Source organism: Pezoporus wallicus, unplaced genomic scaffold, assembly GCF_028554395.1.
Source record: "Pezoporus wallicus isolate ANWC-B61680 ecotype Strahan unplaced genomic scaffold, APGP_CSIRO_Pwel_v1 contig_1787, whole genome shotgun sequence".
In the NCBI taxonomy this organism is placed as follows: Eukaryota; Metazoa; Chordata; class Aves; order Psittaciformes; family Psittacidae; genus Pezoporus; species Pezoporus wallicus.
In genome coordinates this window covers 196,131-210,634 of record NW_026635918.1, presented here as the reverse complement: position 1 = coordinate 210,634, position 14,504 = coordinate 196,131, and the positions used below count along the sequence as shown (strand labels likewise).

Genomic DNA, 14,504 nt, shown 5'->3' with positions numbered 1-14,504 from the left:
AAATAATTGTCGTGGTTTAAACCCAGTCAGGTAACTTGTTCACTCACTCCCAGTGAGTGGTGCCGAGCTGACAACAATCGAGGTCCATTCCCCCGCCTGCACCGAGGCTCTCCCCTTCCCCGCTCCCGGAGGACTGGGGAGGAGGATCGAAAAAGTGCAACTCCTACGGGTTGAGACAAGAACAGTCCAGCAACCAATGTACAACACAAATCACCACCGCTACTATCAACTACAACAATGATAAGGGAAAATAACAAGGGAAGAGAATACGATACCACCTGCCAAGAAAATGAGTTCCTCCCGGAAGCCCGTGTCCTTCCGGGTAACTCCCAGTTACCCCCCACCCCGGCCATGACGTGCTGTGGTATGTAATACCTCCCTGGCTAGCCCAGGTCAGGCACCCCATCTCTGCTTCCTCACAGCTTCCCCTCCTCCCTGGCAGAGCATGAGCCTCACAAAGTCCTTGGTCAGGGTAAACATCACTTAGCAACAACTGAAAACATCGGCTTCACCAACACTGTTCTCAGGCTGGAAGTCAAAACACAGCACTGCACCAGCTACCACAAAGGAAAAAAACATGACTGCTACTGCTGAACCCAGGACAAACCCCTAATGCATATCTTGAGTCTGTATAGATGTTTATATTTTTTCCTCTTGCTGTTTCTAAGGTTCTAGTTAGAGCAATTAGTTTCACTTTTTGTGCAGAGGTGCTTATTGGCAAAGGTCCAGATTCTATTACCTCTCTGCTAGTGGTAACTGCATATCCAGCATGTCATTTTCCACTGATGACATGGCTTCTCGCATCAGTGAACCAGGTTTCCGCATCATCCAAACGGGTGTCCTTCAGGTCTGGACGGCTGGAGGATGTGGCCTCAATGGTTTTAGGCAGTCGTGGTGTACCAGTTCTCCTTCCTTTCCACTGAAGAAAGAAGCTGGGTTGACAGTGTTAGTTACTACAATCTCTACATCATCTTGTTCCACTAAGACGTCTTGATATTTCAGGAACCTCTGAGGGGAAAGCCAGTGTCTGCCTTTCATTTCCAGCACTGAGGACACTGTATGGGATACTAGCGCAGTTATTTTCTGGCCCAAGGTGAATTTGCATGCTTCTTGGATATTTAGCATGACTGCTGCAATGACTCTAAAGCATCCAGGCCACCCTTTGGCTGCTGCATCTAACTGCTTAGAAAAATCAGCAACTGCTTGTCGGTATGGACCCAAGTTCTGTGCCAATATCCCTAGAGCAATCCCTTGTTTCTCATGGGAGAATAGAAAGAACGGTTTACTCATGTCTGGAAGTCCTAGAGCTGGATCTGACATGAGAGCATTTTTCAGCTGGTCGAAGGCCCGTGTGGCTTCCTTTGTCCACTGGAAGTTTCTGTTTCCATTAGCAATGAGTGCATACAGAGGATTTACAAGCAATCCATAGTTGTAAATCCACAACCTGCACCATCCTGTCATACCCAGGAAGGTCTGTAGTTCTTTTATTGTTGGGGGTTTTGGGGTTTGGCATATTGCTTCCTTACAATCTTGTCCCAAATTTCGTTGTCCAGTGCTAACTTCATAGCCCAGGTAAATCACTTTTTGTTTCACTACCTGAGTCTTTTTCTTAGATACCCTGTATCCCTGAAGTCCCAGAAAATTTAAGAGGCTTACCATCCAGGTTATGCAAACCTCTTCTGTTTGGGTGGCTATTAGGATGTCATCTACATACTGCAATAGCTTCCCTTCTCCTGGCAGAGTTTCCCAGGATTCCAAATCTTTGTCAAGTTGTTCTCCAAACAGCGTAGGACTGTTTTTAAATCCCTGAGGCAACACCGTCCACATGAGCTGGGTTTTGCTCCCACTCTTAGGGTTTTCCCATTCAAATGCAAAGATTTTCTGGCTGGTTTCGTGGAGAGGGAGGCAAAAGAAGGCATCTTTCACATCTAAAACAGTAAACCAGGTTAATTTCGGTGTCAAGCATGTTAGTAGGGTATATGGATTTGCTACCACAGGGTAAAGATTCTCAGTTATTTTATTAACAGCTCGTAAGTCCTGTACCACCAGGTATGACCCATCAGGTTTATGAACCGGTAGAATAGGGGTGTTAAAATCAGATTGGCACTCCTTTAACAGTCCTAATTGTAGAAAATTTTCAATCATTGGGCTAATTCCCTCCCTATCCTCCTTCTTCAGGGGGCATTGCTTAATTCTGACTGGCTGTTTTCCCTCCTTGAATTTAATCTATATTGGGGGTGCATTTTTGGCCCTTCCAGGTATGTTCATATTTCATAACCCTGGGAATACCTGTTCCAGTATATCCTCTCTAACTTTTTCCTCTGTCTGATGCATGATTGGGACTAAACTTAACATCTCTATATATTGTTGGTCATTTATTTTTAGAGTGATCTCACCTTCTTTGAAGGTTGCTCCCAAATGTTCCAATAAGTCTCTCCCCAGGAGAGCTTTTGGGGAGTTAGGCATATACAAGAATTTATGAATGCCCCATTGCTTTCCTAATTGATATTTCAGTTGTTTATAAAAATATGCCTTTTTACTTTGGTCAGTTGCCCCTTTTACCATAATATAATCATCCCTTACAGGCATTAAAGCTTTGTTTAACACTGAATATGTCGTGCCCGTATCAACTAAAAATTTTACCTCTTTTCCTGTTTCTCCTAGCTTCATTATAACCAGCAGCTCTGCTAGGGAAGATTCCCCTAGTCTCCTTCTTTTTTCTTTCACATGTGGGACCACCCCTCTTTTAGTTACAGCTGTTCTTTTCGGATGATGATTCTTTTTGTTCTCTGGGCACTCCTTTTTTCAGTGTTCAAATTTCTTACATAGGGCACAATGATCTTTACCCAGCCGGGGTCCCTGTCTTTGTTCTCATCCTTTTCCTTCTACTACTGCCACCAATCTCCGTATTCCCTGTTTATAGCCTTCCTCCCAATTACTAAATACTAGCCATGCCTTGTCTAATAGGATCTCTAGGTTCCTTCCCTCTATCGGCCATAACTTTTGAAGCTTTCTTCTAATGTCCCCAGTAGATTGTCCCAGGAAGAGGGATATTAACTGTTGTACCCCTACTTCCGATCCTGGATCTAACGACATGTTATGACGCATGGTATCTCTTAATCGGTCTAAAAATTCTGATGGCAATTCCAAACGGCCTTGTTTTATTGCATATAATGCTGACCAATTTATAGTTTTTGGTATAGCCCTCTCAACTCCTTTAACAATCCATTCCTGGTAAGCCTGTAGTCTCTCAAATTCTGCTGATCGGTTTGGATCCCATTTCGGATCCTGGAGGAGGAAGAATTCCTGCACATCCTCCTGTTTCATCTTATAATAATCCTAGGCTAAATCTCCTGCTGTTTTGATTATTAGCTGTCTCTCTGTCTCAGTCATTGCCTCCAGTAGTAGTTGCATATCATTCCAATCTGGATTATGCTGTTTTACAATAAACTGCAAGTGTTTAGTAACCTTTACAGGGTCGTTATGGTAATCCTTCACCACCTTTTTCCACACTTCCAGATCCAGAGTGGAAAAAGGTACCTTAATCTGCATCGTAGTTCCCTCAGATCCTACTGCTTCCCTAAGGGGTGCTTGTAATATATGTCCCTGCTGTTTTAGCTGAGTTCGTGAGGAGACCGGACTCCCAGGGGGGGTGACGGTGTCCTCGGCATCTGTATCCACCTGTCCTCTTGGTGGGGGCTTGAATAGATCCACTAATTCCTGGTTCACAACATGATGAATTTTGTCTTGTTTCGTGCACCTCTGACCTAAGTCACATGTTGAATAGCATCGTTTTGGCCTACTCTTATTTTCTTTATTCTCTCTCTCTAATGCCAATATCAAGGGATCTTGGGGTGGTATTATTCCACAACTTCTTTGCCACTTGGGATGATTCCGAAGGGAAAAAAACATGTCTGAGTATGGTACTTCGTCCCATTTCCCTTCCCTCCTTAAAAATAACATTAATTGTAACATGGTGTTACAGTTTAGGGTTCCATTAAGTGGCCACTTTACCCCATCTTCTAGCTTATAAAGTGGCCACCACTGATTGTAATATTTATTAAGAGTCCTCTTATTCTCCCTTCCTCCTGGCCCTGCAATTTCTTTCCAGTGTGCTATGATGCATCTCAAGGGATTTCTTTTCAGGATTTCCTTACTTTGCCCTGCCCCCGTTCCTTTTTCTTGATTTTTCTTTGATATTTCTTACAGACTATTTTTCAATTCTCTGTTCTTATTTTTTGATAGATCTTAGGAACTCTAGAGATCAACCCACTTATTTTTGGTCCCAACAGATGGTCAGCCAGATGCTTCTGATAATTTTAACACATCCAGCCCCTCTGGATGTTTAAAAGTCTGTTCTGTGTGCTGCACCAGGAATTCAGGGTGTGTTGCCTGGCTAACCACTGTGGGAGGGGCAGTCGCACACTCCCTCAGTTCCTAGATTGGCTAATGATTACAGACAAACAAACGCTTCGCCCGTCTCCAGCCAGAGATCATGGAACCACAGATCAGGACTCCACACTCGCTTCGTAGCTATGCCACGTCTCAGTCACACAAAACACTTGCACACACACGGATCCCACAGACACACAGTGGTTCCGCTTACCCTTCTCCTGCTTCTGACACAGTCAGTGGCAGGTCTGTCCTGGCTCTCACAACCTGGGATGCAGTGGAAACCTGGGTCTGCCTACCCTTCTCCTGCTTCCTGCCCAGTCATTAGTAGGTCTGTCCTGGCTCCCAAACCTGGGAGGCGGTGAAAAACCAGATTCACCCGATCCGCTCTCAGGATTGCTAGCAGCCGCTCTATCAGTTGGCGAGTCCCCTGCTTGCAAGCTCTACCTGCCAAGGGGAACTACGCTGTGTGCCAGACGTCTCTGCGCACCTTACCAGCAGCCCCGGGCTATGCGCACACCTTATAGGCCCCCTAAATTACTTAAATTCCAAGCATACCATTTCTCTGCAGCTGGCACAGGTTGTTGTCTGCCCCCGCAGTGAGCGGATGAGAAGCGGAGGTCCTCCAGGCAAGCGGCCTGGGGTGCCTAGGATGTTCACCCCTCAGCCAATCCTGCAGCCGAACAGATGTCTCCTGGCTGGCTCGCCAAATTGATACACAGATTGACTCCACAACTCGTTAAAGTTGTAAAGAAGGTACGCTTTTTATTTAGTGCTGAGGCGCATGGGGATAACTCCTCCAAAAGCATGTGCACTTCAGCGTTGTTTCCCCTTTACATTTATCATCTAAAGTTATACATATGCATGAGGTTGCACAACACGCCTATACATATTCATGTCCTATTCGCGCTTTCTATTGTAATGAGCTAAGAAGTCCTTTGTGCCTGCGCAGTGCCTCCTAGTGGTCATGAGCGAGGGTCTCAAGATGAAGTAAATGAGTCTTCCTCAAGCCTGAACTTTTCACCTCTGGTCGTTACCCATGCTCTCTGGAGTCTTGGTCTTCATCCAAAGTGTAGAGCCAATTTCAGCCGGCCTAGGCGTTCAAAGGACGGGAATCAAGTCACGGTCCCCATATCTTATCCCTTATATCTTGTCCTAGCATAATCATGAGTGAGCAATGATATTGTTAAGCAAGGATCCTGATCTATCCCTTTGTATATTGCAAGTACGATAAGCATGCGCAAGAAGTAACATTGTTAAGTAAGCTGTTTGACCTATCCTCTTGTACATTGCAAAAACCATGTATGATAAGCATGATCAAGCAGTAACATTGTTAAGCAAGTGGTTCAACCCTAACCCTCTTGTACATTTGTTAACCCTTTGCATCAATCCCTATTAGCTTTGGGGAGCTGGGCAGGCAGCTGCCCATGAAATTCCAGAGCTGACTGAGCTGTGTCTGCCGCAGCCTGCCTGGCTCCTGCACCCCGAGCTGGATTTGTCCAGTCCCTGCCTTGCATCTCAGCCAAGTTCAGTGTCAGCATTGCAGGAATGGGATTCTGACAGTCTTCCCTCTTCCCCACGGACACTTTCCTTATAAGGCCCCCCTCTTCCTTCACACTCCCCCACCCCACCTCACCCCCCCGCCCCCGAGGTCTGGCGCCTACACAGGGGAGGAGTTGCTGGCATGTCTACATACATCTGTAGCTTTCTTCTCTGCCTGCTCCAGCTTTTCCTGGGCCTCCTTGACAGACTCGGAGTACTTCTCCACCTCATCCTCCATGCCCTTCAGTTTCTTCTGCAGACCCTGCTGTTCCTCCTCTAGCTGGAGAACGGACAGAGGGCAGGGGTCAGGAGGGGGGTGGTGCCTACAAGGCTGGGAAAGGGATGGACATCCTCCTTCTGGGGTGGCTGAGGATGGAGGCACAGCAGGAGCATTCAGACACACTCACTCTGTCAACTTTGGGGCCATACATCCTCAGGGAGCCCTTGGTTCCCAGGACCAGAGCAGCCCCCAGCATCCCTGAGCCTGGTGGGGGTAAGGGGATAGTGGTCTCCTGTGCAAGGGACTGGATAGGTCCTGACTGAGGAACACAGCTCCAGAGGCACAGAAGGTTCCCATCTCTGTGGCTGAGGTGGGAGTATGCTGTCCCCAAGGGTTTCCCTGGCAGAGGGATAGGGAAGTGGCACTGTGGTGTACTACTGAGACATGGCATGTTAGCGGGGGACTAACATGAGTGGTCAGGGGCAACAGGCTGGAGTGCTGGTTCCTGGGAATGGCCACCCAGAAGGGTAAGGTCCCCAGTTACAGGCACCCAGTGGGGTGAGATCCCAAGGGCTCCCCTAGAGCTGGGATCTGCAGGCTAGACACCCAGTAGGGCAAAGTCCCCAGGGCAGAACAGCCCTAGAACAGGGGTCCTCAGGCTGAACACATAGCAGGACAGGGTCCCTGGGGCTGGACAACCCTTAAGGCAGGGGTCCCCGGACAATGCCAGGGGGTCTGTAGGACACCTACCTGCTTGCAGCGGTCCTCTGCCGGTTTCTTGTCTCCCTCCGCCTGCTTGGCACGGTCGATGGCGTTCTCCTTGTCCAGTTTCAGCATCTGCATCTTCTTTTTGATGGCCTCCATGGTGGCGGAAGGGTCGCAGCGGGGCGCAGAGCACGGGGGGTGGCGGGAGCACCTACACTGTGTCCCCCCTCACCGCCGCACCGCCTAAGAGCCGGGGAGGGGCCGCGCCAGGCGGGGACCGCCCCTGCACCTCCCCCGCCGCCCGCCAGCACCTTTTAGGGACCAGCCCCACCACGCCGAGCGGGACAGGAGGGCGGCACCGTCGGCGGGCACCACCTCAGCCCCGGCGCCGGGCACCCACGGGGGGCACCAGGCCAGGGACACCCCAGTGGCACTATGCTAGGGACACCCGGGGACACTTCGGTAGGGGCATTTCTGGGTGGCACTCCCCCAGGAACACCCTGATGGTATTGGGCTAGGGGGATACCCTGTTGCCTCTCACCACTGTGGGCGACATCCTGTGGCTGGCCCTGCACTTGGGACATCCATGGGCTGTCAGTGCCCCAGAAATACCACCAGCCATCCACCCCCAGGGCCTGAGACCTGCTTCTGCTCTGGCCAGAGCTGTACCTGTACTAGAGGACACCACACATCTGGCACTGTCCTAGGCACAACCTGTGGAGACAGTGTTCTCACAGGAGAATGGATATTTGGTACATGAACTCTGAATAACCCCGAAAAATACAGCAAGGCCATGAGAGGCCCGAAGAAGCTTAAGCAAGCAAGATAAGGAGAAACTGGAATTTACCGAATTGTGAAATCATGGACTGTTGGCAAGCTTTCGAGGTCAAGTTCTCACACCTGTGCTTAACCAATTATATGTTAGTCGCTAAGGGTCTTCAAGACATGTATCCAATCATAATATGCCAAATCACTGTAAGTGTATGTAAGCAATAGTATATAAGGAGTTAATGCTTTGCAATAAATGGCTTTTGTCTGATCACATTGATCTCCAACTGAGTCCATTCCGCAGCAACAACCTGTTACTGCACCCTGGGACCTGGGTCCCTGCTCCTGACGCTGGCTGGGGGGCACCTCAAGTTCTGGCACAGCAATTGGGGACACCCATGGGCTGGCACTGCAGTCTTAGGGACACTCACAGGCTGATTGCACTCAGGGATGCTCATGGGCTGTGATTGCAGTTGGGGGCACCCATAAGCTGTGATTGCAATTGGAGATGTCACAGGCTGGCAATGCATTCAGGGATACTCATGGGCTGTGATTGCACTTGGGGACATCATGGGCTGGCACTGCCCACACAGGGAAAATCTTCCAGGAGAGAAGTGAGCCAAGTTCCCAACCTCCCTGTCCAGCTCCTGTGTCAAGGTGGGACAGGAGGGCCTCAGCTCCACACAGGCTCCCTGACACCCATCTCCCCAATGCTTTGCACCCTGGTGCCACCAACCCTGGCACCCATGGGGACACCCAGCCCATGCACAGCCCATAAGGTGCCCCACTCTGTCTTTCTGCTCTAAATAAACTGTATTCCACAGGAAAAAAAAAAAATTGCAAACCTTTCAGATCCTGGCTCCTCCAAAAATAACACACATTTTAATAGCACTCATAAATGTTTCTGGTGCATTCCCAGCTGCAGAGAGGGCTCTGGACAGGGGAGGGGGGTGTGTGTGTGGAAGGAGCAGGCAGACAGGCCACAGGAAATGTGGTATGTGGGGAGGATGGGATGGGGACAGGAGGGGTGCATATGCTACCCCAACCCATCACCCCAGGACTGCATCCAGCCCTTGCCTGCTGCAACTTTTTGACAACAGTGCTTCAAGCGGAGAAGAGCAAAAAGTTTTTGAGAGCTGGAGAAAGTGGCTTTCTAGGAGTGTTCAGCCCTGGGTTGCAAGGAGCATAGGAGGGATGGGTACAGCCAAGAACTGAGAGGCTGCTGGCACCATGGAGAAAGCAGCAGAAGAGCTGCTGCTGGACTCTGGAGAGCAGCTACTGATACTGATGTGAATTAGGCACATATTTGGACAAGGAGAGTCAGTAACTGCCAGCACACAGCTTCTGAGGGGATTAGGCAGATGTGTCTCCCATCATTCCTGGGCAAGGATGTATGGCTTTCCATGAGATGCTTTGGCCCGGAGCAATTTCATGGGCTCATCACTCAGGGGAAAAATTATGTGCAAGGTGAGAGCAGCCAGGAAAGGGCAAAGTCCTTGAATGTCTCCTCTGAAGGAGCAGTTCCCCCTGCTGCCTATTCCCCTGCTCCAGGCATCAGGATCATGTCTGACTGGCACAGCTGGGGACCATGAGTCTGCCCTCAAAGCCATCCTCCGGGGTGGTCTCCAGGACAAGGGGGTACAGAGAGGTGTGGGTTTGAATCCCTCCCATTGCTGCCCTGTACCCAGCCCCACCCCCGGCTAAGGTGTCCAAGGATGGGGATCCCCCCTCCATGTCCCACTTCAGAGTATAACCACCCCTGGAAAGGCTTGTCCCACCATTTAACAGGAACTTCCCTGGTGCAGCCTGTGACTCAGTGTCTTGCCCTGTACCTGGGCTCCCTGAGAAGTCAGGCTGCAGCTTCCCTGCCCGCCTCCAACTTTGTTGTATTTAGGTCCCCACAGAGGTGCTAGTGCCTTGTGACTACAGCATCCCAGCTCCAAGCCCTCACACATGCTTGTCCAAACCTGCCTGCCAAAATAACCCTTCACTCCGGTGGGGGAGATTTAGGGGGCCAGGGTGAATTGCACCCCATGTCCCTCCCCCAGCGTTTATGCCACCACCACTTGCCTGTACTCCAGCCTGGAGGACACAGCAGGGAAGGTGCTCTTGCACCCCTTTCCAGGGGTGCTGGACTTCCCATGGCCCCAGGCTGCCCAGATGAAGCCAGGGCCGCTGCTGCACCACACCCACTCACTGTTCTTGCTGGCTGCTCAGAGGAGCCTCATGCCCAGCCACCTGGTTGAGAGGCTGTTGCCAGGTCAGGCCAGCACAGATTGTCAGGGGACATCTGGGAGGACTGCTATGCCTGCAAGAGCCATAAATCCATCCTGGACTCTGGCCAGGGGGGAGCATCCCAGGGGAGACAGCCCCTCTGCACCCTTGGGGATGTGCTTGAAGGGAGATGGAGTCACTGGCAGTGATGCTGCAGGATGCTGCTTTAGCTGCTCATGATGCTTGTAGCTCATGTTGCTGCAGACAGGTCCCAGAGACAGGGAACACATGCCAGCCCAACTGTGACCACGCTCTGCTCCACCCCACAGCATCCCTACCTGCCCCACCACTGCTTGGGCACCCCAAATCCCTGCTGAGTGACAGGGTAGAACAGGTGGGAACATGCTCAGGGCAGCGGCTGCCCACACAGGTTGACCCCAGGGGGCTATGTCAGTGCATGAGCTCAGTGCCAGCAGCCAGGAGGGCTCCAGATGCATTTCCAGCCTTGCTGCACACCAAGTGATACCACTTCACCTCCAATGGACTGCTGGTGACCAGGGGGTCCCCCACCTGAACCCCTGTAGCACCCTACCCCAGGGATATTTTTGGCTAGTGTCAGGACTATGGCCAGGAACCTGTCTGGTCCCTCTCAAAGCCCAAATCCCCCAGCAACAAAATCCTCTCCCTTGCACAGTGTTAGCTCCCCCAGCAGCACCTGTAAGGGCCAGCACATGGCTAGCAGCAGGGATCCAGCCAGCCTGGCACCTGGGGCTGGACATGACTAGAAAATTTTCCATGCTGTATAAGCACCCACACACCATTCCTCCCCCGCCCTTGCTGTGAGAGCAGGTGCCCTTGCGACCCCTGTCCACCAGTCCCCCCTTTCTGCTAGGGGATCCTGTTGATAGACAGGTGGGAAGCTGGTTTCCTCCAATGTTTAACAGGGGAAGTTTAATAAACAAACACTGAAAGCTGCATACTCAATACTAGAGAAATGCAAAAGCTACAAAACCACTGCAGATCTTGGAAAACAATGCAGGCACTTGGGAAGGAGGAAAAGGGCTGGTTGGGGCTAGGAGGGGTGGACTTAACAATGGACACTACTGCCTAGGTTATTCATGAATGTGAAACATGTGCTGCAGTTAAGCAAGCCAAGCAGTTAAAGCCTCTTTGGTATGGAGGATGATGGCTGAAGTACAAATAGGGGGAGGCCTGGCAGATTGACTATATCACAATCCCACCAACCTGCCAAAGCAAGCACCATGTGTTTACCATGGTGGAAGCAACCACCACATGGCTGGAAACATATGCTGTGCCCCATGCCACTGCCCGGAACGCTATCCTGGGCCTTGGGAAACAGATTTTGTGGTGACACGGCACCCCAGAGAGAACTGAATCAGACAATGGGACTCATTTCTGGAACAACCTTATAGATATTTGGGCCAAAGAGCATGGCATTGAGTGGGTATATCACATCCCCTACCATACACCAGCCTCTGGGAAAATCAAACGGTACAATGGGCTGGTAAAAACAACAATGAGAGCAATGGGTGGGGGAACTTTCAAGAATTGAGATACACACTTACTTACCAAAGGCCACCTGGTTGGTCAACACCAGAGGATCTTCCAACAGGGCTGGCCCAGCCCAGTCAGAACTTTTATGCACTGTAGAAGGGGATAAAGTTCCTGTGGTGCACATAAAGAATTTGCTCGGGAAGACAGTCTGGGTTATTTCTGCTTCAGGTAAAGGCAAACCCACTTGTGGGATTGCTTTTGCTCAGGAACCCAGATATACTTGGTGGGTAATGCGGGAAGATGGGGAATTCTGATGTGTACCTCAAGGGGATTTGATTTTAGGGGAAAACATCCAATGAACTCAATTGTATGCTGTTGCCTGCAATGTAGCAGTTTTATAGCTTCACCAGGGCAGGGGGGCAGACATGCACATGCCATGGCATGTGTGTTGTGGCACATGCAGGGTCTGTATGCAGAAACAGCTCACTGCTGGCCCAACTCACACCACATGGGTGGCAGCCACCCTGTCAGCTAGAGAAATACACGCAGACACCTGGCCCTTGTGCACATATGCAAGTGCCACCCCAGCACTGGGGTAAGCACACAGACACACCATGAGCAAGACTCATCCTGAGGTTAGACACCAGCAGGCACCCCAATCATGCCTTACTCTCAAGCTGACAGGGAAGGGGGGAAGGAGGGAGGGAGGGAGAAGAGAGAGAAGACAGCAGTGAATGCCCCAGCCAGGAAACACAGACACTGGGGATAGGGAGCACTCTGGTGAGTGCTCTCTGGTGGGGAGTGAAGGGCATTGTAATGGATGCGACCCCAGCCGAGAGTTGATCCCCGCTCATGACTGTGAGAAACATAGCAAAGTATGTTTTTGACAGAGTCTATTTAATAAAGTATATATATTTACATTCATTGTGACTATTTGTCAGAAAGAGGCAGGAAAAGATAAGTGTGTAGCTGTTCTATGACCTTCACTTTTGGCCATGCTGGGGTGTCTGGCCGATGGTCTCGGCATGGACAACAGTGAGATCATGAGAAACTGCATGGCTGCATGAGTAAGCAATTAGAGATCTGGCATAAAGCCGTCTGTGTTTCTAAGAATATAAAAGCAGGACTCTCTTGTGGCCGAATCCAAAGCCTCACCTACGGGTAGATGCACCACGTAGAAATTTTCCCAGTTACCTGAGACTCCTGGCATTGGCTGCAACAGGGCTTCCCAGCCTGAAGTGTGGGCCTGGATGATGATTCAGTGATAACTGGTGATGCATTTTGTTGTGGTTTAAGCCCACACTGTAAATCAGAACCACGCAGCCCTCACGCTCACTCCCCCCCACTCCCAGAGGGACAGGGAGGAGAATCAAAAGAATGTAACTCCCAAATGTTGAGATAAGAACAGTCCAGTAACTAAGGTATAACACAAACCACTACTGCTACCACCAATAATAATAATGATAAGGGAAATAACAAGGGAAGAGAATACAATACCACCCGCTGATACCAAGCCCGACCAAGCAGTGAGCCAGCCCTTCCGGGTAACTCCCAGTTACATCCCAGGCATGACGTGCTGTGGTATGGAATACCCCTTTGGCTAGTTAAGGTCAGGTATCCTGTCTCTGCTTCCTCCCAGCTTCCCCTCCTCCCTGGCAGAGCATGAGACTCAGAAAGTCCTTGGTCAGAGTAGACATTATTGAGCAACTACAAAAAACATTTGTGTTATCAGCACAATTTCCAGGCTGAAAGTCAAAAAGCACAGCACTGCACCAGCTACTAAGGAGATAAAAATGACTGCTATTGCTGAACCCAGGACACATTTCTTCTTAATCTCTCTTTATGTAGTAATGATTTGATGCATCGCTAATTTTCCTCTGTGCTATACATATATAGATATCTGATTCAATTTATTGTGCTTGTTTAATATATATATATTTCTGACTCACTTTATGTTTTTGTTTACTATATATAGAGATATATACCTGCTTTGTGTTAGTGTGCTTGTTTGCTTTAGTGTGCTTCATCGTTTTAGTGTACTTGTTTAATAAACTGTACATGCTATACAGCTAGCGTGTGACCATTTTGTTGAGTACCCTGCCTGTCAGCAGAACAATTTGGCATAGGTGGCAGGATACTGAGACAAGGGGGCACAAAATCACAAAATGGAATATAGAAACCTTTAGAATTAGATTTAAGTAATGTTAAGTTTGATGGCTTTGTAACAGTAGCAATGGAAAATTACTGAGGTTCATGATACATAGAGAAAAAAATAGAGGACAGCTAGAGAACATACTGAGAATTCTCACAAGTTAAATCGTTTTAGTTGTGACGTAGTTTAAGAAAAACAGTCTAGAAGAACAGGACACAGGGATAAGGAGTATCTGGGAACCGCAGGTGTCCAGGATGGGCTACAGTTAAACTAACTGATAAGTAGGAGGATTATTATGTCTCTGGTGCTAACAAACCAATTAAACTGGTATGAGCATCTACTGTGCATGCTTCAAAGGTTGCCAGAAGTGATTAAGATTGTTGGAAGAAGTAAACGATCCTCAGAGACCACCACCACAATTCTATACGCATGCGGGGAACTTTCTGGAAAATGATGTAATCCATACGTAGCCTCATGAATATGTATGTATGCCCAGTGGCTATAAAAGGATGGCTTGTGTGGCAATTGGGAGACACACGTTAGGAAGAGCTATCCCCTGTGTCTCCCAGTGCCGCAATAAAGAATACCTGCTTGTCAGCTTGAAAACTTTGTTGGCAAGTTTGTTCCTGGAGTTTTCTCCGAATCAATACGAAACAAAATGGCATTTTTTTAAGATAAAGAAAACTGTTGATAGACAGATGTAGAACTGGATAATCCTGGTTGGGAACAATTACCTTATCGTATTTTGGCTGCTGAGTGGTCTTGTCAAGGTTTATGTGAAAATTGGGACTCCTTTTTGAAGGAGACAGAACCCCTTGATGTAGTGAAATGTTTACAAAAGTTTTAAGTGAATGCCCTAGGGGGACCAGAGTGGATTTTGCTGACTGCATATCGAAAGCAGCATCAGCAGAGGGAGCAAGTGTGTAAATGTAACATTGATTTGGAGAAGATGTATGTGAATTGCAGGGAAAAATAATTATGTTGCCATGTGAGAAT

The 14,504-nt window shown here is 49.1% G+C and overlaps 1 protein-coding gene across 1 annotated transcript; it reads right to left on the bottom strand.

Annotated features, from left to right (window-relative positions):
• Positions 1-6,052: 6,052 nt before the first annotated feature.
• Positions 6,053-7,020, bottom strand: LOC130593465 (tropomyosin beta chain-like). The gene is made up of 2 exons (XM_057398653.1): positions 6,905-7,020; positions 6,053-6,214 (listed from the first exon to the last, which is right to left on the bottom strand). The coding sequence occupies exons 1-2, from the start codon at positions 7,016-7,018 to the stop codon at positions 6,053-6,055; spliced, it is 276 nt and encodes a 91-aa protein (XP_057254636.1). The 5' UTR covers positions 7,019-7,020.
• Positions 7,021-14,504: the final 7,484 nt, after the last annotated feature.